General features: G+C 48.9%; 1 protein-coding gene across 1 annotated transcript in view; it reads left to right on the top strand.

Annotated features, from left to right (window-relative positions):
• The window catches only part of LOC129332910 (solute carrier family 12 member 9-like), a 110843-nt gene that overhangs the window by 65319 nt on the left and 20221 nt on the right, over positions 1-25303 (top strand). The window contains exon 9 of the mRNA XM_054984214.1: positions 2635-2759. Within this exon, the coding sequence (XP_054840189.1) occupies positions 2635-2759 (125 nt within the window). The remainder of the gene's footprint in view (positions 1-2634; positions 2760-25303) is intronic.

The raw sequence follows: 25303 nt of genomic DNA, 5'->3' as shown, positions 1-25303 counted from the left end.
TCTGACAATGCGTCTGACGAATAGAGCTGTGGTTCTCGAAAGCTTAGGCTACATCTGATGATGCATCTGACGAATAGAGCAGTGGTTCCCAAAAGCTTATGCTACATCTGATGATGCGTCTGACGAACAGAGCTGTGGTTCCCAAAAGCTTATGCTACATCTGACAATGCGTCTGACGAATAGAGCTGTGGTTCTCGAAAGCTTATGCTACATCTGATGATGCATCTGTCAAAGAGAGCTGTGGTTCCCAAAAGCTTATGCTACATCTGACAAATAGAGCTGTGGTTCTTGAAAGCTTATGCTACATCTGATGATGCATCTGACGATGCATCTGACGAAGAGAGCTGTAGTTCTCGAAAGCTTATGCTACATCTGATGATGCATCCGACGAAGAGAGCTGTGGTTCTCGAAAGCTTATGCTACATCTGACAATGCATCTGACAAAGAGAGCGATGGTTCTTGAAAGCTTATGCTACATCTGACGATGCATCTGACAAAGAGAGCTGTGGTTCCCAAAAGCTTATGCTACAATAAAGCGGGTTAGTCTTAAAGGTGCTACTGGACTCTTTCCCATTTTGCAACAACCGACTAACACTCCTCTGGATCTATTGCTTGATCTGTGGCGGAAGAACACGAAAACGGAGACTCCTGCATCTGAGATGTATTTCCAGTAAATGCTAGATGAAAATGCTAAATGTGTTGGTGGGCATCGGTGTGCTGAATTCTGGAAGCATGGCTGAAGCCTGCAGGAGACCCTTTGCAATAGGGCTGGGGGGGAGATGGGTTTGGATGGAGGGATGTAGCAGTAGAGGCGCCTGAAGCAGCAGTGAGCTCCGTTCTCTCGCTGGGTGTCTTGCGGGGGGTCCTGCTTGTCCGTCTCCTGCTTTGCCGGGGCTATCAATGCCCTTTTGAGTGCTGCCCTTCCAGTGACATGAACCCAACAGAGATGGATGGGCATGCTTGATACCAACCTGTGTTAGAACCACTGCATTCGGTGACCTGTATAAATCTGACGAAGGAAGCGCTGACTCTCGGAAGCTCAGGGGATAATAATAACATACTTTGTAAAGTGCTCTGAGTGGGCATTAAGTTGTCCTGAAGGGCAGTATATAAATCAAATGTTGTTGTTGTTGTTGTTGTTGTTGTTGTTATACCCTGGAAATCTAGTTGGTCTTTAAGGTGTTGCTGGACCTGAAAATTGCTCTTCTACTATCAAAATGGCTATCCACCTGAAACTGTATAAATTTTGGAGGAATTAGCCATGCTAGTCTGTAGTTGCAAAATAGTAAAAAAGTCCAGTAGCACCTTTAAGACTAGCCAACTTTATTGTAGCATAAGCTTTCAAGAACCACAGTGCTCTGCATGCATCTGACGAAGAGAGCTGTGGATCTCGAAAGCTACAATAAAGTGGGTTAGTCTTAAAGGTGCTACTGAACTCTTTACTATTTTGTATAAATCCTGTGACTGTGTGTGTGTGGTGCAGAATCAGGGAGCTACAAGTGAACGTCTGTGAATTTTCCTTGTACTGAATCTGACCTTTGGTCCGGCAAGGTCAATATTGTCTACCCAGACTGACCTCTGGTGGAGGTCTTTCTGATCACCTACCACTTGGTCCTTTCAATTGGCGATACCGGGGATTGAAACTGGGACCTTTTGTATGCCAGGCAGGTGCTGTACCCCTGAGCCACAGCCCCTTCCAAGTGGAGAGGGGTCTGAATACCAGTAGAAGCATGTGGAGGCTGCCGCGTAATTGAGATCCTTTAAAAGACTCTTCTGAGTTCTCTTCTGCCAGTATTGTCAAAGAGGCACTCGGTAATGTTGCAAGAGAAATTCCAGGGCAGAGGCCTGCATGAGAATCCAGATGTCTGCCCTGGAAGGAAGTACGGCATTGGGAGGAGAGCTTGCAGTTGGTTGGTGCAGAGGGAAAGGCGCTCAGTACATGCTCAGAGGCTAGCATTTATTATTATTTATTTATTTTATTTGACTTCTATCCTGCCCTCAGGCTCAGGGCGGCTCACATCATCATTAAAACACAATAAATTAATAGTCGACTTTAAAAACAGATTTAAAAACTTATATTAAAATACTCCGGCGCCGTTATACACAGGCTACTTTGGATACTAATAAAAGACCTGCGTAGGTCATAGCTGTGGGTAAAACGCATAGCCGAGGGCAGTCATAGAAGAGGTAGCGATCTTAGATAGGATAAGGGCGGGCACTCGCTGGTCCTCAACCAAGGGCCAGTATGAAATCACACTGTTCTGTAGCTGTTGAAGGGAGGGAGGTGGCTACAGGGAACAGGGAACGGTGTCACATAAGCACAGTCAGAGGAGGGAGGAGGTGGCTGCAAACTGCTCTGAGCCCCCTTTATTCAGGGGTAGGATCGTCTATAAATCTAAATAATAAATAAATATCAACTCCAGGAATCCATTTGCACCAGTGGAGTGCCCAAAGGTCCACCAAACAGCAGGCAGCGTCTGATTCAAGCTCATTATATTTTTTTTATTGTACTTTTTTATTATACATATACATTTTGAATTGCTCTGTTAATGTATGTTGCTGGTCTTTGACTGTAATAAACGACCGAAGCTGTTTGACGATGGTTTGTAACCCGATGTCGTCCTCCCCTCTCAGCTGGTTCTGTTCTCGGGGAAGCTGAACACTATCGCCGCCGTGGTCACCATTTTCTTCCTCTTGGTCTACGCCACTGTGGATCTGGCCTGCCTGGCGCTGGAATGGGCATCTGCTCCGAACTTCAGGTGTGTAGGGTGTTCTTATGTGGGGGTGGGGGAAGAAATAGGGAAGGGCTTCCTTGAGATGAGAACGGGCCCTGTGCCACGTAGGCCGAGGAAGAGTATGGCAGTCAACAGATCCATAGCTAGTGACATGGGAGGCAGAGGCCATAGAAAGTAGCATGGTGAGGGCAGGGCGGAGGAGAAAGAACTGTGATTTGGGAGACACCTCGTTCAACTCTCTTAGCCTCTGAGACGTATTCACTAGTTGGCCTTAAACAGTTTGCCCTTCCTCTGCCCCAGTCCTACGCCTGTCTGTAATACCTGGTTGATGGTGATTGTATGGTAAAGGTCTAACTAACAGGGTTGTTATAAGGTAGACAACAAAATAATGCAGGAGAAGCTCTTTGGAACCCTGAAAGCATGATGAATTTTCTGGGCAGAAAGGAGCATATATTTGCGTAATGTAATTATATCACAGAGTCACAGAATCCTAGAGTTGGAAAGGGCCTTACAGACCATCTAGCCCAACGCCCTGCCCAATGCAGAAACGGCCTAAAACATCCCCAACGACTATTTGTCCCGCCGCTCTTTGAAGACTGCCAATGAGGAGGAACCCACCACTGCCGGAATATAAATGTGTAATATAATTTTGTGCAGGTGTCATTTCGTAGAAAAAGAGCTGGAGGAACTCATTAGCATAACTCATTAACATAGCTCATTAGCATACGCCACGCCTCTTGCCATTACCGGAAGAGTGTCATTAGTATAACTGATTTGCATATGCCACACCCCCTGACATCACCTATTCTGGCTGTTTGGGACCCAATCCTGGCCATTCAGGGCCGAAATTGGGCCCAAAATGGCAAAAAGGAGCTGAAAATGGCAGAAAAAGGGCCCTAAATGGTCAGGATTGGGCCGCTGCTGAGTGGGAGAGTGACCCACCACCCGTCAGAGGCCTGATCCGGGCCGTTTTGGCCCCAATCCAGGCTGAAACAGGCCCAAAATGGCTGTCAGGTGGGCGGGCCACATGACATGTGACCTCTTTGGGGACCTGCCGGAACTGTGTTCCTGTGCGTTCCCCCTCGAAATGAGGCCTGATTTTGTGTGTGTGTGTATACCTTTGTGTTCAATGTCTGTATATGTGTGTGTGTATAATGTATATATATATGGTATAATGTCCGTAACAGGATTTTCACATGTTACTGTATCAATTACAAGAGAGGGACGTAAAGACTTGGAGGGTGTTTATGTGAGTGTTTGTGATTTTTAAAAATCTGTGAATGTGCTGACATTACATTTTTAAGAATTTTTAATGCTTTGCTCAACATTCCATATGTTTGTGCTGACCCAGGGGTGATAGGCCAGGAGTGCAGAGAGATATAACCTAGCCTTTGGGGTCATCGCCCTGCCCCCCACCCCAGCACACCTTTTAAAATATATATATATATATATATTATTTTTTATTTTTTATCACATTTCTAGACCGCCCTCCCCATCAGACGGGCTCAGGGCGGTTTAACAACAGTTTAAAACAGTAAAAACATAAAAACATTAAAACATTATATTAAAACAATTAAAATTGGCGGGTATAAAATATTAAAATACAACATTTTCCTGCGTGGGTGGTGGAAGGTCTTCAGTGGAATGGCCGGCGAGAGGACAGCCTAGCCTCCACCAAATGTCTGGCGGAACATCTCCATCTTGCAGGACAGATATGTATGTATGTATGTATGTATGTATGTATGTATGTATGTATGTATGTATGTATGTATGTATGTATGCAGGGCTTTTTTCTGCAGGAATGCTGTGGAACAGAATTCCAGCATCTCTTGAAAATACTCCGCAACAGTGCATGAAAATAATATTATTTCAAAGAATCCCGTGAGTTTCTTCCTCATTTCCCTCTTGAGAGTTCTGCCACCTCTTTTCCCAGAAAAAAACCCTGTATGCATGGCTTTTTTTCTGGGAAAAGAGGTTTTGGAACTCAGTGGGTTGCCAGCACAAGAGGCAACTCTTGGCGGGAGGTGGTGCCCCTGGTACCACGTGTGCGCTCACAAAGTGCATGCATACTCCCAGGGCCAATGACGTCACCTTGGGTCAGCTGGAACAAGGGGGGGGGGTTAAAAGTTTAAATCTCCCTCTGCGAAAATGGTCACATGGCTGGTGGCCCCGCCCCCTGATCTCCAGACAGAGGGGAGTTTAGCTTGCCCTCCGCGCCTCTGTCTGGAGATCAGGGGGCGGGGCCACCAGCCATGTGACCATTTTCAAGAGGTTCCGGAACTCCATTCCACCGCATTCCAGCTGAAAAAAATCCCTGCCTGTATGTATGGTATCACCACCTATCCCTGTTAGATATCAAGGGTGAAAAGGGCAGGGAAGGGAGAGAGACCTTTGGACTGTTCCTGGATTTGTCTAAAAGTTCTAATCTTGCTTCTTGGCCCGCTTGCATGCTCCCGTGGCAGCTTTCCAAGCAGTAAAAAGACAAATTATGAGACCCAAAAATAAAAACCCTTGAACGCAATCTGAAAAACACACAGCGGCCGATCGTAAAATAATCTGAGCTCTAAAAAAAAAAAAACGTTCACCATCTGTCTTCTCGAAAGCCTTCCTAAACAAGAAGTTTTTTAAAAAAGCAGAGGCAGGACATTGATATAGGATTCCCAACCAATCAGAGCTTGAAAAATCCCCGAAGGAAATTCCAGGATGCGTTGTCGAGATCTGGCTGTTTTTGAAGCAGTCCCGCAACGCCAGGAGCCCCATCAATTCGTTTGATGGCGGGCTTCCCTGAAAACATAGTGCGCCTCACAGAATGAGACTGGGCCACAGTGTTAAATCTCAGCAGAGATGCCCTAACCCTGCCCTTCTTGGAAGGACAGCAACCTTGAGGCAGCTGTCGACAGAAGTGTAGTGTCCAGATCACGAGAAGTGATGGTATCGCTGTACTTTGCTCTGGTTAGACCTCACCTAGAGTATGGTGTTTAGCTTTGGGCACCACAATTTAAGAAGGATATAGACAAGCTGAAACCTGTCCCAAGGAGGAAAACAAAGATGTTTTATTTATTTATTTTTATTTATTTTATCATATTTATATTCCGCCCTCCCTGCAAGCAGGCTCAGGGCGGATGTTGAGGAGTCTGGAGACCAAGTCCTATGAGGAAAGGTTGAAGGAGCTTGGATTGTTTGGCCTAGAGAGGAGACGATTGGGAGGTGGTATGATAACCGTCTTCAAGTACTTGAAGGGCTGTCATATAGAGGATGGAGCAGAGTTGTTTTCTGTTGCCCCAGAAGGTTGTACCAGAACCAACGGGTTCAAATCAAGAGTGTTTTAGGCTAAACATTAGGAAGAACTTCCTGACAAAGCGGTCCCTCAGTGGAACAGGCTTCCTCGGGAGTCGGTGGGCTCTCCTTGGAGGTTTTTAAACAGAGGCTAGATGGCCCTCTGACAGCAATGCTGATTCTGTGAACCTGGGCAGATCATGAGAGGGAGGGCAGGAAGGTTTACATCAGTGCTTAGTTCTCGTGGCCCCTTCTTACATGCTCAGGGTAATGCTGATCACCACCTTAGGGTCAGGTAGCAGATCCTGACGGTGTTTTGCCATGTTCTGGGCTGGAGCCGGGGTCACTGGAGTGTGTGTGGGGCGGTAGTTGTGAAAGTCCTGCATTGTGCAGGGGGTTGGACTAGATGATCCTGTAGAGCCCTTCCAACCCTTTGATTCTATGATGCATCCGTTCTTGGTGTTCTCTTGTCTCCACCTTTCCCATTAACTTCTCCACTCCCAGCCCTTCCCACCTCCAAAACAGTTCCCATGAGTGACATGCGTTGACAGATTCCTGGCTCTTGTAAATGTGCCCCTCTGGGTGGGGAGCAGGGAACCTCTCTCCGCCCTTCTCTCCTCTGCTTGCAGAAAATATGTCCACCCTAGGCAAGCCAACTGGGGGACCCCTCCCCCTCCGGGCAGGCGCTCTTCTGCTCCCGTCAGGGGAGGGCCTAGTGATCAATTTCTCCCCCTTGCTAATCCCATCAAGCAGAGCACATCGCCCGTGTAATAAGCATTTATGATCCTGTTTAAAAAGCTTTTGCCCTTGAGCAAATACCGTTTTTAGCCAAGAAGGAAAAGGGAGGCAGCGGGGGTGGGAGGGGGGGAGATGAGAAAAGACCCAGAGTGCATTCAGCTCTTTGCAGTGAATTTATGGGACTTGTCCTGCTCAGCTCCTCGGGGCGGTGCGCCAGCGGTTTTATGGAGCACAGTTTACATTAGTGGTAATTAAACGGAGGGGAGCAGGAGACGGTTGGGAGTAAAGGGGAGACAGCATTCCTGGAACGACTCTCCCCCCCTCCCGCCCCCTTTTTTTTTTTTAAGTCTTAACTCAGTTTCCAGGACTTGCCAGCAAGCAGGGCTGAAGGTTGAAGGCGACACACAACATTTGAAGAGCAGTCTTCAGTGCCGCGTACCTTTCTCTACCCCAAATGAACTCTGGAAAATGTTGAGGGGTGTGTGTGCATGGTTTGATCTGGATTGATGCCAACTAGTGAAGAGCGCCTATTGGCTAGCGACCATTACCACCGCAACCGGAAGGAGCTTTCCAACTATCTTGTCACTGTTTCCACATAAGGCATGATGCCGTAAAGCACTCCAAAGCAGATGGCCACCTGAAGGGTATGTAGAAGGTGGGAAAGACACGGCTGGTGTCCTGTTGATATAGCTGTGGGACATTGCAAAGGCAGGGTCATGCAGTGGAGGAAGCATCTGTTGCGTTCTTTCATCTAAGAGCCAAGCTACAAGTGACGCCTGACACAGGTTGGACACTTGTCCGCTTCCCTCAAGTTTTGATGCGAAATGTAGGCATCCCGGTTTTACAGCTTGGCTCTCTGTTACAGCTGCAAGACCAGGATGCCTACATTTCCCATCAAAACTTGAGGGAAGCGGACAAGTGTCCAACCTGTGTCAGGCGTCACTTGTAGCTTGGCTCTAAGTCCCCGCAATAAAATAAATAAATAAAATAAGATTCTGGATGCCAAAACCCCAAGTGGCATTCCCGGTAATTCTGTTCCACGCTGTGCCACAGATTTCCTTTACAGCCTTGGCAAGCCATTCGGGTGGAGAGAGAAACGGTGATCTTGCCATGGGGAGTTCTTTGCTCCTGCTCCTCTCTTGCTTTCTGCGGACCTAAAGATGGGCTGTAATTGCAGCCTGATGATTGAGATCACCAGATCTTGGGCTCTCTCCTCTCCAGCTGTTTTCCCTTGTGTACACAATTAGTTATCCCAGGACAACAGCTCCTTTTGCATGCTCCGTTGGCATCACGAGAACAAGTTGGTTTCTTACGCTGGATTCTGCATTGAAGGAGTAAATCGGCCTGTCTTGTGTTCTCCCTTTCCCTCGTTTGTCAAAAACCAAGAGTGAAAGTTGGGATGGTCGCTTGGATCCCATGACTGTGTGCATTTTGCTCCAGCTGCAGCACAGCTTGCTTCATCTGCTGCTAGCGCAAACGCAAATACAAGTGGCAGAGGAAGCAAGACACTCTGGGGCCAGAGCAAAATGCATACGCAATGAGGTTATAGGATCTACGCTGGTCTGTTTGCCTTGGCGATGTTCTGTAAATACATGACACCTGATGATAATAATAATAACAGCAACAACATTCGATTTATATACTGCCCTTCAGGACAATTTAACACCCACTCAGAGCAGTTTACAAAATGTGTTGTTATCATCCTCAATAATCACCCTGTGAGGTGGGTGCAGCTGAAAGAACTCTGAGAGAGCTGTGACTGGCCCAAGGTCACCCAGCTGGCTTCAAGTGGAGGAGTGGGGAATCAAACCCGGCTCTCCAGATTAGAGTTCTGCCGTTCTTAAGTGACTGGCCCAAGGTCACCCAGCTGGCTTCAAGTGGAGGAGTGGGGAATCAAACCCGGCTCTCCAGATTAGAGTTCTGCCGTTCTTAAGTGACTGGCCCAAGGTCACCCAGCTGGCTTCAAGCAGAGGAGTGGGGAATCAAACCCGGCTCTCCAGATTAGAGTCCTGCCACTCTTAAATGACTGACCCAAGGTCACCCATCTGGCTTCAAGCAGAGGAGTGGGGAATCAAACCCGGCTCTCCAGATTAGAGTTCTGCCGTTCTTAAGTGACTGGCCCAAGGTCACCCAGCTGGCTTCAAGCAGAGGAGTGGGGAATTAAACCTGGCTCTCCAGATTAGAGTCCTGCCGCTCTTAACCGCTACACCAAACTGACTCTCATAAGTGAAGTCAAAGGGTTTCTTGACTTGCCCTTTTTTTAAAATCCTAGGAGAGCCGACTGATTGAAGTTTCTGAATAGTTTTCAAAGGCAACCCCACCTATAGCACATTACCATACTCTTAAGAATCAGTTTGGTGTAGATCCAGAGGAGTTAGCTGTGTTAGTCTGTAGTTGCAAAATAGTAAAGAGTCCAGTAGCACCTTTAAGACTTTACTGTAGCATAAGCTTTCGAGAACCACAGGGTATGAAGAAGCTGGCCGGAGATATATAGGTGGTGAGGGGAGGGTGGAGAGGGTGCAGGGAGTGAGGGTCATGTAAACGTAAATCAGTTACAAAAAGTCATGAAAGAGGTGGAGTGCACTATCCAGGCTGGGTGTGACCCCTCCCCTCCATAGCAGAATCTGAATGGAATGCCTGAAAGGCGGTGACTTCTGATAATGAGATAACCATCCAGAGTCTCTATTCAATCCGAATCTGAGTCAGATTTACATATGAATTCCAATTCAGCAGCTTCCCCTTCGATTTTGTTTTCGAAAAGTTTCTGTTGAACTTTGGACACCTTTAAGTTTGGAGTAGTGGTTAAGAGCGTGGGACCCTAATCTGGAGAGCTGGCCTTGATTCCCCACTCCTCCACTTGAAGCCAGCTGGGTGACTCGGGGTCGGTCACAGCTTCTCCGAGCTCTCTCAGCCCCACCCACCTCACAAGGTGATTGTTGTGGGCATAATAATAACACACTTTGTAACTTGCTCTGAATGGGCGTTAAGTCGTCCTGAAGGGCGGTATATAAATCGAATGTTGTTGTTGTTGTTGTTGTTGTTGTTGTTGTTGTTGTTGTTGTTGTTGTTGTTGTTGTTGTTGTAATACCCTGGATGTGACTGAGTGCAGATCTTGGCAAATGGAGGACAAGAGGGTTGTGCAATGAAATTACCTGCATGCAATGTCGGCTGGCTCGATTTCCTGTTCTAGTGAGCCTCTTATTTTCTTTATTTTCTTTATTTCATTTACACTCCAAAGGGGACGCAAAGCAGCTTACGTTCTCCCCTCCTCCACTTTATCCTCAAAACAACCCTGTGAGGTCGGTTAGGCTAAGAATGTGCGACTGGCCCCAAGTCACGCTGCAAGTTTCCATAGCACAGCAGGGATTGGGACCGGGTGTCTCACATCCTAGTTCATCAAGTGAACCACTACATTGCGATGGTTCCCTGGTGTGGCTCTTGCTCTCATATGTCAGGTATTTTTTTAAGTGAGCCAGAGAATACTTGGGGGAGGCGGTATAAAGGTGTGGTGAAAGGTAAGGTGGAGCCAAGCTGAGAGGAACAGTGCCAATAAAGAAAGATGTCTTTGCCCCCTCGGAACATAATTCATGTGACACCTTTTATTGTGTGTTATGTGCCATCGAGTCATCTCCAACCTATGGCGACCCTATGAATGAAAGATCTCCAAAACGTCCTGTCGTTTAGACTTGCTCAGGTCTTGCACGTGGAAGGCCCTGGCTTCCTTCTTAGTCAATCCATCTCATTTGGATCTTCTTCTTTTCCTACTACCTTCCACTTTTCCTAGCATTATTGTCTTTTCCAGAGAGTCTTGTCTTCTCATGATGTGACCAAAGTATAATAGCGACAGTTTCGTCATTTTAGCTTCTAGGGAGAATTCAAGCTTGTCTTTTTGGCTGTCCACTGTATCCACAAAACTCTCCTCCGGCACCACATTTCAAATGGATCAATTTTCTTCCTATTAGCTTTCTTCACCATCCAGCTTTCACATCCATACATAGTAATGGGGAATACCATCATCTGGATTATCTTGATCTTCGTCCCTAGAGAGGAATCTCTATGATGTATAACAGTGGGCAAGTTTCCGAGTTCTCCAGAACTCCTTGTCAGGATGAATGTTACAAAAAATATTTTAAAAGTAGGGAAAGCACAGCTGTAGACAAGTTGGTTTTCTCTCATCTTTGCCGGTTGGAGGTGGAGAGTGATGCCATAGTTGAGTAAGGCAGCCGGTGCATGAAGTTCCTTGCGGGGGCGGGGGGGGGTTGGCTTGGTTTGACCTGGATTCTTAGGACTGGCGGTACAGGCTGACAGGCCACCTGGGCTGGTGCTTAGCCAGGTTGACTGATGAAGCCAAGTTTGAATGTTGATCTTCAGTTACCTTAATCTTCATCTTCCGAAGCCAAGAAGTAAAACCCAAGAGTAAGAATGTGTGCGTTATGTACTGTCAAGTCGCCTCCAACCTACGGCGACCCTATGAAGGAAAGGCCTCCAAAACGTCCTATCATTAACAGACTTGCTCAGATCCTGCAAACTGGAGGATGTGGCTTCTTTTATTGAGTCAAGCCATCTCGTTTTAGGTCTTCCTCTTTTTCTACTGCCTTCCACTTTTCCTAGAATTATTGACTTTTCCAGAGAGTCTTGCCTTCTCACGATGTGACCAAAGTATGATAGCCTCAGTTTTGTCATTTTAGCTTCTATGGAGAATTCAAGCTTGATTTGATCTAGTACTCACTTTTTTGTCTTTTTGGCTGTCCATGGTATCTGCAAAACTCTCCTCCAGCACCACATTTCAAATGAATCGATTTTCTTCCGGTCAGCTTTCTTCACTGTCCAGCTTTCACATCCATACATAGCAATACGGAATATCATAGTTTGGATTATCTTGATCTTGGTTCCCAGAGAGACATCTTTATCTGTAAGGATCTTCTCTAGCTCCCTCACAGCTGCTCTTCCAGGTCTCCATCTTCTTCTGATTTCTTCATTGCAGTCTCCCTTTTGGTTGATAATTGAGCCAAAGAATAGAAAATCTCGGAACAATTTCAATTTCTTCAAGAGCAAGACATGATGTAATTTGTGTGAGGGATGATAAGTCTTGTGTTGGAGCTCGTGCCCACAGCCCCGGGTTCAACTCCTGGCCCGCCTACCTGAAAAGATCTTGGGAGTGAGAGAGCAAAGGGGGGCCCTTTTATGCCTCTGACCTTGGAGAGTCTCTGCCAGCTGGAGGAAACCCTCCTGGGTTGGGTGTATTGATAGTCTGACTCGGTACAATTACACCGAGACCGATGGTTGATTTGTGAGAGTGTCAGATTAATATTAAACGAAAACGATGTGTTTGCATCCCCACTCTAGCAGCAGAATCTCCATTTCGGGAGAAAGATGCAGGCTCTTAAGTTTAATGGGAAAAGTTTATTATCTCTGTAAAGCAGCTGAATTGATTGTAATATTTGGATGCCGTCATGGCGTGCCTCCTGTGCAACTTTGGGAAAAGGCAGCCGAAGTATGCAAGGCAAGGCGTTCAGTGGCTGAGAGATGGGCCCCTGCCTGAGGAACTGAAGAGCCACTGCCAGGCAGAGTAGACTGCACCAGCGCCAGTCGGACAACTGGGCAAACCTAGGCGATTGCCAGGGGCACCATAAAACCAGCTGGGTGGCCTTGGACTAGTCACAGCTCTCTCGGAGCTCTCTCAGCCTCACCCACCTCACAGGGTGATGGTTGTGGGGATAATAATGACATACTTTGTATACCGCTCTGAGTGGGCATTAAGTTGTCCTGAAGGGCGGTATATAAATTGAATGTTGCTGTTGTTATTGTTATTATTATAAGAGAAGCCACCTCCTAGTGGCTTGTAGTGAAGCTTGGCATTAGCTATCTTCTAGAAACTGAATCTTCTCTTCCCTGCTCTTCTGTAGCTGCCAAGATGCCAGGCTCTATGCAGTAAGGCATGGCGAATGAGCTGACTTTAAAATGTTCCCTGCTGCCATCTCAGGTCTGTCACAGGCAGCTGTCTTGACATTTCAGATAGGTTCCTTTGTCTTAACAGCCAGTTTGGTGTAGTGGTTATGAGCGCAGGACTGGGTTTGATTCCCCACTCCTCCGCTTGAAGCCAGCTGGATGACCTTGGGTCAATCACAGCTCTCTCAGAGCTCTCTCAGCCCCACCCGCCTCACGGTGTTTTTTGTGGGGATAATAATGACATACTTTGTAAACCGCTCTGAGAGGGCGTTGTCATCCCGAAGGGCGCTATATAAATTGAATGTTATTATTATTACTATTGAGCTATCCATCTGACACTCTCTGCAAACTCAAGACGGCCACCAATATCAGAGGAATGGAAGTTCAACATAGGTAGGGGAGTTTGCTCAAGCGGACGTGGTTTCTGCAGCCTGAGCTATACTGATTTGGTTGTTGTGGGTTTTCCGGGCTGTATTGCCGTGGTCTTGTCATTGTAGTTCCTGACGTTTCGCCAGCAGCTGTGGCTGGCATCTTCAGAGGTGTAGCACCACTGAGAGATTTCTGTCTTTTGGTGCTACACCTCTGAAGATGCCAGCCACAGCTGCTGGCGAAATGTCAGGAACTACAATGACAAGACCACGGCAATACAGCCCGGAAAACCCACACCAACCATCGTTCTCCGGCCGTGAAAGCCTTCGACAATACATCTATACTGATTTGTTTTATTTTATCTAAAATATTTTTATATCACCTCTCCAAAATGGGTTTGGCTGGCTTCTAAGCAAATACAACCATCATTAAAGCAAGTAGCTTCCTCCGGTGTAAAATCCCCTACATCGCTGGCCGAAAACACCTCGGCAGCATTATATTGGCCTCATGGAAACAAGAGTATATATTTTAAAAAATACACGTGATGCCGCATATGTAAAGAAGGCAGTAAGCACGGATAGACCCGGGTCAAAGGGAGGCATTAAAAAACTCCGCTTAAAGTGCCTGGGAGAATCAAAAAGTTCTCAGCCGTCTGGAATCAAAACGTTGTTATAGTGCCGGGGGAGAGCGTTCAGTAATGGAGGTGCCACAACGGGAATGCCCTGTCCTGTCTAACCCTCGGTTTACATACATGTAGCCCCGTTGCTGTTTATCAGGCAAGTCCAGCATAAGGCTTGTGGTCAGCTGGTGGCTCCCTCCTTGAGTTCAGCCCTCTGGGGGAATTCCCCGTGGTTCGTATGTGTGGTCTTATTTCCACCTCTCCACTGGGGACAGCTTCGGAGATAACGTAGGCCTTCCAGCAGTGGAGAGAGGAGGAGATGGTTATTCTTCCTGCCCCTGGATTCTGAGGATTCACGGACTGGGACCGGCATACCCGCGGGACCGCCTCTCCCATTACGTCCCTTGCAGGGCGCTACGCTCTGCAGATTAACAACTCCTGGTGGTCCCCGGCCCGAGGGACATCCGGCTGGCCTCCACCAGGGCCAGGGGTTTTTCTGACCTGGCCCCAGCCTGGTGGAACACTCTCCCGCTGGAGATCCGGGCCCTACAGGACCTATTACAGTTCCACAGGCCCTGTAAAACGGAGATGTTCCACCAGGCCTTTGGCTGAGGACCAGCGGGTGTCCGCCCTTATCCTATCTAAAATCGTTACCTCTTCTATGACTGCCCTCGGCTATGCATTTTACCCACAGCTATGACCTACGCAGGTCTTTTATTAGTATCCAAAGTAGCCTATGTATAACGGCGCCGGAGTATTTTAATATAAGTTTTTAAATCTGTTTTTAAAGTTGACTATTAATTGATTGTTTTAATGATGATGTGAGCCGCCCTGAGCCCATTCGTGGGGAGGGCGGGATATAAGTCAAACAAAATAAATAGATAATAAATAATCTGTGGTGAGCTGGGGCCAGCTTTTTTCAGCCAGTTACAGCCGTGCCGCCCAAACTCCTGTGACGGAGACTTTTTTGCTATACATGTTTCTGGGAGAGTAAAAACCTTGTGTGCTTACAGCTGCACACCTCACTGAATATAGAAGGTTCAGGGAGAGGAAAAAAGCGGGGAGAGAGGCTGTGTGCTGTTGCAGTTATCCCCCAGGGGGTTCTTCTCAATTCCTGGCACCCACTTAGCACGTTCCCCAAAACACCTTTCCCTGAAACAAAAACCTCTTTCCCTCTACCTTCCTGGAACAGGAGGGGGCCTTGAGATGCCCCAAGATCCCAGTGTTGTGGACCCTTGAGACACAGGATTGAATGAGTAGTATGGGTGCCCCTAGGCATGTGCAAAGTGCGTTTCCTTCACTGAATTGCTACCACGCAGTCTCTGTCTATGTACATTTGAGACTTTCAGGTCCAAGAACATTTATTTCTGAGTCAGTGCCGTCCGTCCCCCCCAAAGTAACCACTGCTCCAGTTCTCCTTTTGAGCTGAATCGCCCTTCCCCGTCGCTGTCATCTTCTCCCCCAACTTTAAAATGGCAATTCTGTCCCTCCATCTCTCTCCCTCCCTCCCCCTCTCTTCTCTTGCAGCCGCCGCTGAGGTCTCCGACACACATGAAATAAAAAGGGATTTTAATTACCTTTCAGCAAAAACAACAATTAGAGAAAATCACAGCTTGTGGGCTCCCCGCCCCCGGGCTGGCTAATCGTACTCCTGCGTTGAGTACAGAGGGGGGGGGGAGTTTGAAGGGGAGCAAAAAGGCCACCCCCCCCCCCCAGCTTTTCTGGTCCGTTGCCCACAGACAGGCCCTTTCACCTGTTTAATCGATTCCTCGAGCACCCGTGCACACCCACCCACACCCGGGATATTTTTCCAGCTTCTCCACATTGGCAGCCAGGCTGTGCGCAGAATCAAGGCATCTTCTCACCCCAAGCTCCTCTTGTCCCATCCCGTAGCTGCCTTTCTGCCTCCGATCTGGAAGCACGAAGGTATGTGTAGAAGCAGCAGGAGGCAAGCCCAGGCATGCTCAGAGGCAGTCTGTTCCTTCCAAGCGCCAGGACTAGTCCGTTACCATCCCATGCTTTGGAAGAGGAGCCGGATCCCCTACTCATTATTTACTAATTATTTACTAATTAAATGTCCCTCAACTTTGAGTGACCGAGGAGACAATTCCCAGGCTTTTCTCTAACTCCACACCCCCTCTTTATCCCTGAGCTGTTCACTTGTCCGTCGGGCAGAGCAAAGGATGAGCTCAGGTTGACGGGATTTTGCCTCTGAACCCCATTTCCTAGATTCAATAAGACTCGACGAACAGCCCTCAACAGCCAAGCCAGAGTCTAGCTGCCTAACCCCGTTCTGGACTCTGTTTCTTGGACGTGGTTAATACCTCTTGCTGCAACACAGCTGCCTGACTGGTCTGGGTTGCACTACAGCTGGAGAAATAAGTTGGCAACTGTCTCCATCCCTTAGCAGTGATGTGTGGCCGGCACCCACATGGCGTTTGTGTGAAAACAAACCTTCTTTATTGTAGCTGTTAAGAATGGGTCCACACACACTCCAGTTCTTGTTCTGTTCACTAGGGCCACCTCCTCCTCTTTATTTTATTTTATTTATTTTATCAAATTTATACCCCGCCCTCCCTGCGAATGGGCTCAGGGCGGCTAACAACAAAAGAAAACATCATACATTAAAAACATATGCAAATCTAAAAACACAAATACTGAAAAGCTAAATGCAGTACAAAAACAGGTGCCATGAACAGTACAGGCTACAATAAATATCTTTCTAAAAGCATGGATACAGCTGTGGCACAAGCCCAGGGCAGCCACTGGTGGAGCACAGGACGTGGCGGGCAGGCAGGGGACAATTCGCTGGCTCTCAACCAAAGGCCCGGTGGAGCATTTCCGTTTTGCAGGCCCTGCGGAACTCCCCTCCCCACCCCCGCCGCCAATCAAACTCCCTTTCTCTGTCATGCCTGGCCTAAGGGAGGCGGGGCTGCCACATGCCATTTTGAAAGTGGAGCTAAGCTCTGTCCTTCCACCCTTAACTGCAATGGGTAGAATATCTGGATGGTCAGTGATTCCGCACACGTTGGATAATGCACTTCCAATCCTCTTTGTAGATCATTTGGAACGGATTTTTTTGTGTGCGGAACAAAAAATCCACCTCAAACGATTGATAAAGTGCATTGAAAGTGCATTATCCAACACGTGCGGAATCAGCCGGTGTTCTGCCCACAGTCGCTCTGCAGTTTCCCACTTGAACTGGAGAAAACTTTTCTTTGACACAAAGAGCGGGGGGGGCAGGGGGCAGGTGCCAGATGAGTCATGCCTGAATTGGGGATGACTCTGTCCTCTGGATACTGCCATTTATTGTTGCTTACAGTTGTGCGTCCCACAGACTGTCTCAGTGTAGAGGTGCAATGCGGCTCTCTGAGTCTCTCTACACGAAACATCTTACACGGGGACGCTCAAGCGTAGGGAGATGCAGTGGGAGTCCGGAAGTGTAGTCAGTTTAACATCTCTACACAAGGGTAGTTTAAAAAGACAGAGCTGGTGGAGATCCCTCCTCAGAGGGTTGGTTCATTTCATCTTCGCCTCCCAGAAGGGGAGGTGAAATTGACAGAGCCTTCCTGGAGGCAAAGATGAAATTAACAAACCCTCTTCCGTGCTCTGTCTTTTTAAACTACCATTATGTGGAGAGGTAAAATTGACAGAGCGTTCAGCTCTGTATTTTTAAACTACGCTTCCTGGCTAACGTTGCGTCTCCCTACACTTGAGTATCCCCATGTAAGACGTCTCACGTAGAGAGAGACTCTATTGGAAGCATTGCAAGGAAGACGAGCCACGCCGGTGGCCGAGTGACCGTTTGATGGAAATGCAGGATAGGCCCCGCAGGTTCTGATCCAGGTGAAAATCTGCATGCAGAGTAGTGCGGGTGCAAGGGGGGGAAAACCTCCCCTCTGCCCTTTCTGGGATTTAACCAAATAAACAGGTGACTGTGCCTTTGACGCTGGCTCTCCTACAGACTGGCACAGCAGTTACACCTGCTTTCAGCCTCCCTCGTTTACCCTTGTGGCAACCAGTGCAGTCACCTGCATCGTTCCCATTTTACGGATGGAGCGCCAGCCCATACTAAGACCATCCAATGAATCCTGCTCAGGTAGAATATGAAACCAGGGCTCCCCAGCCCAAATCCAGTGTGTCTCTCGTCGCCGTAAAGCTGTCTGATACGTGGCTGTGATCACCAACAAGTAGCTGGCAGCCTCCCAAGCTTGTTTTTCCAGAAGTCTTTATGCCACTTTTGCATCACTCATAGTGCCAACCAAGATGTTGAACGTTGGCGTGGGGATCTCCCAACAGGAGGCAGAGAGGAAGATGGGAGAGCAGGAAGATGGCCACTTCTGCCGAGCGAGAGTTCACATCTTCCTGGCACTGGTTTAACTATTTCACTGCTGGCTACATCCAGGGGCGCCCTGACCTGGATAGCCCAGGTGAGCCTGATCTCATCAGATCTCGGAAGCTAAGCAGGGTCAACCTTGATTAGTCCTCCACCTGTCTACCTGTGACTTAACTACAGTGATCCAGGCAACGGTCATCTCTAGGTTAGATTACTGTAACTCGCTCTACGTGGGCCTGACCCGGAGATTGCAGCTGGTGCAAAATGCAGCAGCACGCGTCATTATGAAAGCACCAAATAGGGCACATATTACACCAATACTACACGAGCCATATTGGTTGCCAGTGGAGTACCAGATCAGGTTCACGGTTCTGGTATTGACCTATAAGGCCTTGTGTGGACTGGGGCCAGCGTACCTGAGGGACCGCCTCTCCCCGTATATTCCCCGGAGGACCTTCCGATCAGGAGGAAAAAAATTATTATCGGTCCCTGGCCCCAAGGAGGCCCGCCTCACCTCAGCTACAGCCAGGGCTTTCTCAATCCTGGCTCCTACCTGGTGGAATGCTCTGTCTACTGAGACCAGGGCCCGGCAGGATTTACTATCTTTCCGCCAGGCCTGTAAGACAGAGTTGTTCCGCCCGGCTCATGGCTGAGGTTGGGCCTCCCACTGGCTGGAGGATGCAACATCTACCCCCTTCCCTGTGAAAGCTGCCCACCATGGTTTGTATTTCAGCTGCTGTGTTACTGTTAGTTGTACTGCTGTTACTGTGCTGCTATATCTAGTGGTACTGCTGTATCGTTCGTTAATAGTTGTATTGCTGCCACCAGGCAAATAGTGCTGCTATTTTTATATGATGTTTTAATGTTTTAACATGGAACGTTTTTAAAATGATTTTAAGGTTGTTATCCACCCTGAGCCCGCTTGCAGGGAGGGCGGAATATGAATACGATATAAATAAATAAATTGGATGGGGGACCTCCAATGAAGACCAGGGCGGCAGAGGCAGGCAATGGCAGACCACCTCTGTTAGTCTCTTGGCATGAAAACCCCACCAGGGGTCGCCATAAGTCAGCGATGACTTGACGGCACTCTCTGCCACCCCACATCTAGTGGCATGTATGGTACACACACACACACACACACATAACCAAGGTTCTCTGCAGTTTTGATGTTAGTGTTGGAAAGTATGTGACTCTAATCTCTTGTTTGAGCAAAAGCCACAGATTCAGATGGGGAGGGATGTTAACAAGTTCTAACTCAACTCCAGTGCCGACGCCTTCATATAGGCCAGCCTCCGTCTGTTTAGGGGCAGAATTTCATCAGTCTTTCTGATTGGCTGAATGGTGGCTCAGAAAACAAATCCCAAATTCATTGCTTGCCGCTCTTGGGAGTTGAAGGTAATACTGAGATGGAAACATTTCTTCGGTTTGTTTGTTCTGGGGTGTTTGCGTAGGTTTTTGGCTTTCGGCCGCCAGTCGATTGTGCTTGACCAGAGGGCTGCAGGGAGAAGGGCAGAAAATGTATTTGGGGAATGGTGCAGAAGGCAAGAAAGGGCAGGGCAGGTCTTGCTTGCTGCTCAAGCGCCCAAAATGGCTATGGGGCAGGGGGGAGGCTGGGGGGGAGCCCCATCTGTGTTGCCAAGGAAGCTGGGAGCCATTATCCCAGCTGGATGCATTAGCTCTGGGGAGGGAAAGGGGGGGTGCTCTGCTGCTGGAGATAGTAATTGTAGCCGTTCGGCCCAGCTAATGGCTGTTATGATTAAGTTCTATTATGGAGCCCGCGCACGGGAGCGGGTGGGTGGCTTTTTTTTTGTTGGGGAACGCAGCGGGGAAGGGAGGGGATTGACAGCTTTTCAGATGGAGCGACAGAGCCTGCTGCTCCTCGGCCACACGGCCCCGCCCCACCCACCCCAAAAGGATCGGAATAGCAGCCCACGTAATAACCCATGTGCGGTAACAGAGCACGTTTGGTAGCAGCGGTGGGGAGCTTGCGAGACTGTATCTTTCCCTCCCCCTCCGCAAGGAGATACTCAGTCTCTTCATAGGTTTGGTGTGTGCGTGTTTGCGTATGCATGCGCATGCACACGCCGCGCACCTTTCGTCTGCGCCTGTTTCATTCTCTTCCCTCCTCCCTCTCGTTCCATGAATGGAGATCTAACTCTGCCTTCTTGTTGAAAGTTAAGAGGTTTCCCAGGCTATGTGGTTTTGGTCTGGAAGCAAGTCTGGGGCAGCGTGCTCAGAGCCCCTGTGGCTCCGTAAGCACTAGCCGTCTTTCTGTTGAGAGTCAGCTGTGCTCAGCAAAATCTTTCTGTATCAGATGCAGAGCTAGAGTGTGACCTGCCAAGTCACGGGTGCAAATCTTACCTGTGCCTTGAACTCGGGAGAGGGCCTTTGGCAAAACACTGTTGGCTTGGCCTTGGTGCCCCCCCCCCCATTTCGAACATGGGTGCAGTGCTAAAACTGGCCTACCTGAGGGGGTTGTTGTACAGAGGGCAAAAGTAAGGTGAATGAGGAATGTGGAGGATGCAGGAAGCATTATGTGAAGACCTTATTCATCCTACTATATAAAAGGCTAAGTGTATTCAAGGCAGTTCACTTCCTACCCTGGTGGGCCTCCAGAGGGCGCTGCTGTGGAGGGGAGCCCAGGTGAGGCAGCCAGACCTCCAGAGAGCATGCTGCAGCGGGAAGCCCAGGCCAAAATCAGGCACGGAGCAGGTGGCATTGCCTGCCCCCCTGCCTCCACCCAGCTGGGATCCAGAGTGGAGCAGGTGGCAATGCCCGCTCCCTGTCTTCACTCAGCTGGGATCAGGAACAGAAAGGGGGCAATGCCCACCTGGCATCTTCACCCAGGTGGGATCAGGAGTAAAGTAGGTGGCAATGCCTGCTCCCTGTCTTTACCCAGCTGGGATCAGAAGCAGAGCAGGTGGCAATGGCTGCCCCCCGCCCTCACCCAGCTGGGATGAGGAGCAAAGCAGGTGGCAATGCGTGTCCTCCCCCTTCACCCAGTTGGAATCAGGTGCAGAGCAAGTGGCAGTGCCCTCCCCCCTTTACCCAGCTGAGATCAGATGCGGCGCACGTGGCAATGCCCACCCCCCCATTCACCCAGCTGCGATCAGGAGTGGAGCAGGTAGCAATGCCTGCCCCCCCCCTTCACTTGGCCGGGATCAGGTGCAGAGGAGCTGGCCATTCCTGCCCCCCCCCCGCCTTCATCCAGCCAGGATCAGTGACGAAGGAGGAGGCAGTGCCCACCTGCCCGCCCCCCCCTTTCTAGAACCCGTTGTATTTTTTCCCACAACGGGCTTTGTTGCTAGTTATTAATAATACTTGCAAGTCAGGGCTATTTGAGCTTAAAATTCTGCACCAAGGAGAACCAGTGGAGAATGTGAGGAAGACCGAGGGCAGAAAGGATGAGAACAGGTGACAAGGTGGCAGGAGAGCACAGGGTTCCCCCAGTGCGTTGGACCCAACTTCCCTAGAGGTCTTTGCAACAGTTCCCCCCCCCTCGCCACTGCATGCCCTCATCGCTCATTGCTCTTGGCGTTGTCTGATTCACGATGGCCTCAGCCTGCCTGTATATTGGCAACATGGTGGATAATGAATTGTTTACGACCAGCAGTTCTGTTTTTCAATGAGCTGAAACGTGTCGGATAATAAGTTGTTTATAAGCTGTAAATCTCGGCTTCCATAAACCCAAAGCGCATCACTTAATGGTGAATTGCAAGCTCTTGGCCCCCTTTGGGCAGCGAGTCTCGAGCCCGCCGTCTCATTGGGCGGCGGATCGATGGGAAGCGGGCAGCTCTTCTCCCATTGGGCGGCGCGCGGATGATAAAGTCATGAGCTCCAGTCCCGTTGGACAGGGAGTTGGAGATGAGTTGTGAGGTTCGTCCCTATTGGTTAGTAGATTGATGATGAGTTGTGAGCTGGCGTACCGTTGGGTAATGAATTACTCGGAGACATATTTGCACAGGAGAAGTAAATCTGTTTGGTACATTGTTGCCGAGTTGTGATTATATTGTACCATGCTCTGTAAATCACAAAGAAGGGCCTTGATATACTGCGCCGAGAGTCGGCTGCAGTAGAAAGCAGCTGCAGGAAATGCTTCCTGTCTGAAACGGCAACGGCGTTGGGCCCTTTTAAGTGAGCTGCGTGGCTTGCACCTCCTCTGCCTCAGGCGATGCCAACATGGGTGCAAACCCATGGGGTTGGTTGTACGTCAGCCGCGTGCTGGTGCCAAGATAAGTTGTGGGACGGCTATGCTGGCAAATGTGTCTGGGGAAGAGGAGCCGAGACACTTCGCATGATTAACAGGGCTGTTTATACCCCGCTGTAAAACAAAGTCTGATTTCCGCACTAGCTTCGTGACTAGAGCAAATAAAGTATATTTACATATGATTTCTTTATATTTTGCATTCTTTATTCGGCCTCCCCCCCCACCCCCACCAACCACAGGGAATGCTGTGCTGAAGAAATTCTGCTTATAAATCCCCTTTAGTTCCATAGGTTTCAACAGGCATTAGCTAAGTGTGGATCTTCTCAGCCATTTAGGACTAGAACCTTGCTTCTTTTTTTAACTGAAAAGTGAAAGCCTAGCTTCTCAGGGAAATAAGGAAAATATTATCAAATTCACAGCTCTTGACGGCACTTGGTCATGTTGCGGGATGATTTGTTGTGGCGACCTGCAATTCCCGTTGCCTCCGCCTTCACTGGTGCAAACCCATGGATGTGCTCGAGCGGTGTGCTGGTATGCAGAAGGGGGGGAGTGATGCCATTAGCAAGCCCTCCGTTGTGGTGATCCGCTCTGCCAGAGCAAAACTAAGGCTGGAATTACAAGCATGCCGTTTGCGAAGCAGGCTTGTTGCCTAGGGAAGCTTGTGCTTCTTTCTGAATGAGTTTGTTGCCAAAATATGCTGCGGTCACTTGGCTGTGCCGCTCCCATGTGGGCCTGCCAGTCCCAGAAGGCGCTGTGCTCGGAGCAACTCTCAGGTCAAGGATGGATAGCCCAGGTGAACTTTTCAGCACCTTGGACAGCAGCAGCGGAGCGGAGACTCTAGCGCTCAAATCGAGCCCTTAGCAAGGGCTATAGACTTCCATAACTGTTCTAAATCTACCGCTGGCTGCAAGGTTCTTAAGAGGTCGGAGTGGCATTGAATGCCTTCCAACCACACATTCTGACATGCAATTTGTGGGGTCGTGCTGTCCGAGGGAGGATTTGAGCACCCCGTCGGCGTTGCCGGAGTGACTAGGGTCTGAAGCCAAGGCGGGCTCTGAGCTCTATGCTTTGGGAAAGCCCTTCGATTTTCCCCACTGAGTTGCAAAAGTAGGTTGGGGAATGCCCCCCCCCTGCTTTCTTCATTGGATCCAAGACAGCTGCCCAAGACTTCTTGCGCTGTGCTCTTCCCTCGCAATGGGGGAGTGCGTGATGTCAGGTGAAGGACTGCTTATTGCGATGCGAAGTTGCTGCTTACAGCAAAGGCGGGCCACGGGGGTGTGAACGCAACAGGGCAACTAGGGGAGGGTGACAGGAGCATCTGTCCTTTGAGGCAAAGCCGGTGCCCGACAAGCCTCAAGGGGGAAGGCATTCCAAAGACTCCGCCTTTCAACAGGCACGTACATGAAGAACAGGATTTATGTCGTCTTCACACAATTAATTTTAGAAATGTAGCACTGCTGAAGTGCCTCTGGTTCAGATGGCTTCGAAAAGGAGATTAATGGGTGTTGGGCCCGTGAGAGCTAAATAGAGCCCCCATTTTCAGCAGCAGTATACTTTTGAATGCCATGTGCAAAGGTCATCCAGTGGAGTAGTGGGGGCGGGGGGGGGGGGCGATGACTTCATGGCCTGCTTGGAAGTTTCACGACCTTTCTTGGAAGCAGAAAGCAGTTAGGCTCCAGTCCCAGGCTGTTTCTGTTTGGTTGGTTGATGTGTTTTGGGACTTGTCTCATTGTCTTTGCTGGTGTGTGGGTTGAAATCAAAAGCCGAGCCCCACAGCGGACTACACAAATGAGGTTTTTGAAGACTGGGGTTTTTTTTTTTTGCAGAAAGTGAGTTCAGAGTTGGCTTGAGTAGTTTTGCCCAGGGGGAGAACACATTAATGGCCTCGATACTGGAGAGACGATGGGACAAGACAATGCAGATTGGGAGCTGAGCTTTTGATAAGGCCTTTAAATAGAACTGGCTTTGAGGAGAATGGAGGCGTTTGGGCTGTAAATCAGCCTAGAAGTTTTTGACGGCCTCCGTTCCCCGAGTGTATCTCTGCCCTGCCCTGCGTTTTGCGCTGGTCATATGGATTGCAAGCCACGCCAGGCTGCCCTGCTTTTGCTTTCAAGTGCAAGAGGAAACTGTTCTTCTTCTACCACTTTATTTATTATTTATTGCCTTTCTCCCCAATGGAAGCCCAAACTTCATTATCCTTTTAATTTTTTAACAGTTATATAACAGTTCTCCGTTTTCTCCTCACAACAACCTTGTGAGGTAGGTCTGTCTGAGAGTGCGTGACTGACCCACAGTCGCCCACTGAGTTTCCATGAGCCAGTTTGGTGTAGTGGTTAAGAGTGTCGGGACTCTAATCTGGAGAGCTGGATTTGATTCCCCACTCCTCCGCTTGAAGCCGGCTGGGTGACCTTGGTTCAGTCACAGCTTCTCAGAGCTCTCTCAGCCCTACCCACCGCACAGGGTGATTGTCGTGAGGATAATAATAACATACTTTATAAACCGCTCTGAGTGGACGTTAAGTTGTCCTGAAGGGCGGCATATAAATCTAATGTTATTATTATTGTTATGACAGAGTTGGGATTCGAACCTGGATTTTTCAGACCCTAGTCCAACACTCTGACTCCTTTGCCACACTGCTATCTTTGAGCTGGCTTTTTGACCTGAGTGTTGTCATCCAGCACTGAAAGCGCCTTTTTGTCAGAGCGCACAGTCCTTCCAGAGCTTCTGCAGCCGCGTTTAAATCTAGGAAGTAGCACTTCACACAACAAGCGGTCGGCTGGTGGAACTCACAGCCACAAGACGGGCGGTAGCCAGTGTCTTAGATGGATTTAAAAGGAGGCTAGACATATTTATGGAGGAAAGCTATCTAGGTGCTGATTAACCAAGTACGACCTTCGGGTTCAGGGGCCAAATTTCTGTGATTATCAGATACTGGGGAGCACATTGCAGGGGAAAACTCTGGCCATGTGTGCAAGGAGAAGAGAGCCATTTTTTTTAAATCTGAAAAGGTTTTGGCTGAGGGAGATTTTCCATTTGCATTACAAACGTGGGAGGCAGATGCAGAAAGCCCT

The sequence above is a fragment of the Eublepharis macularius genome, chromosome 6, assembly GCF_028583425.1.
Source record: "Eublepharis macularius isolate TG4126 chromosome 6, MPM_Emac_v1.0, whole genome shotgun sequence".
Classification (NCBI taxonomy): domain Eukaryota; kingdom Metazoa; phylum Chordata; class Lepidosauria; order Squamata; family Eublepharidae; genus Eublepharis; species Eublepharis macularius.
Note: the sequence above shows the minus strand (reverse complement) of the source record. Positions and strands in the feature narration are given on the sequence as shown.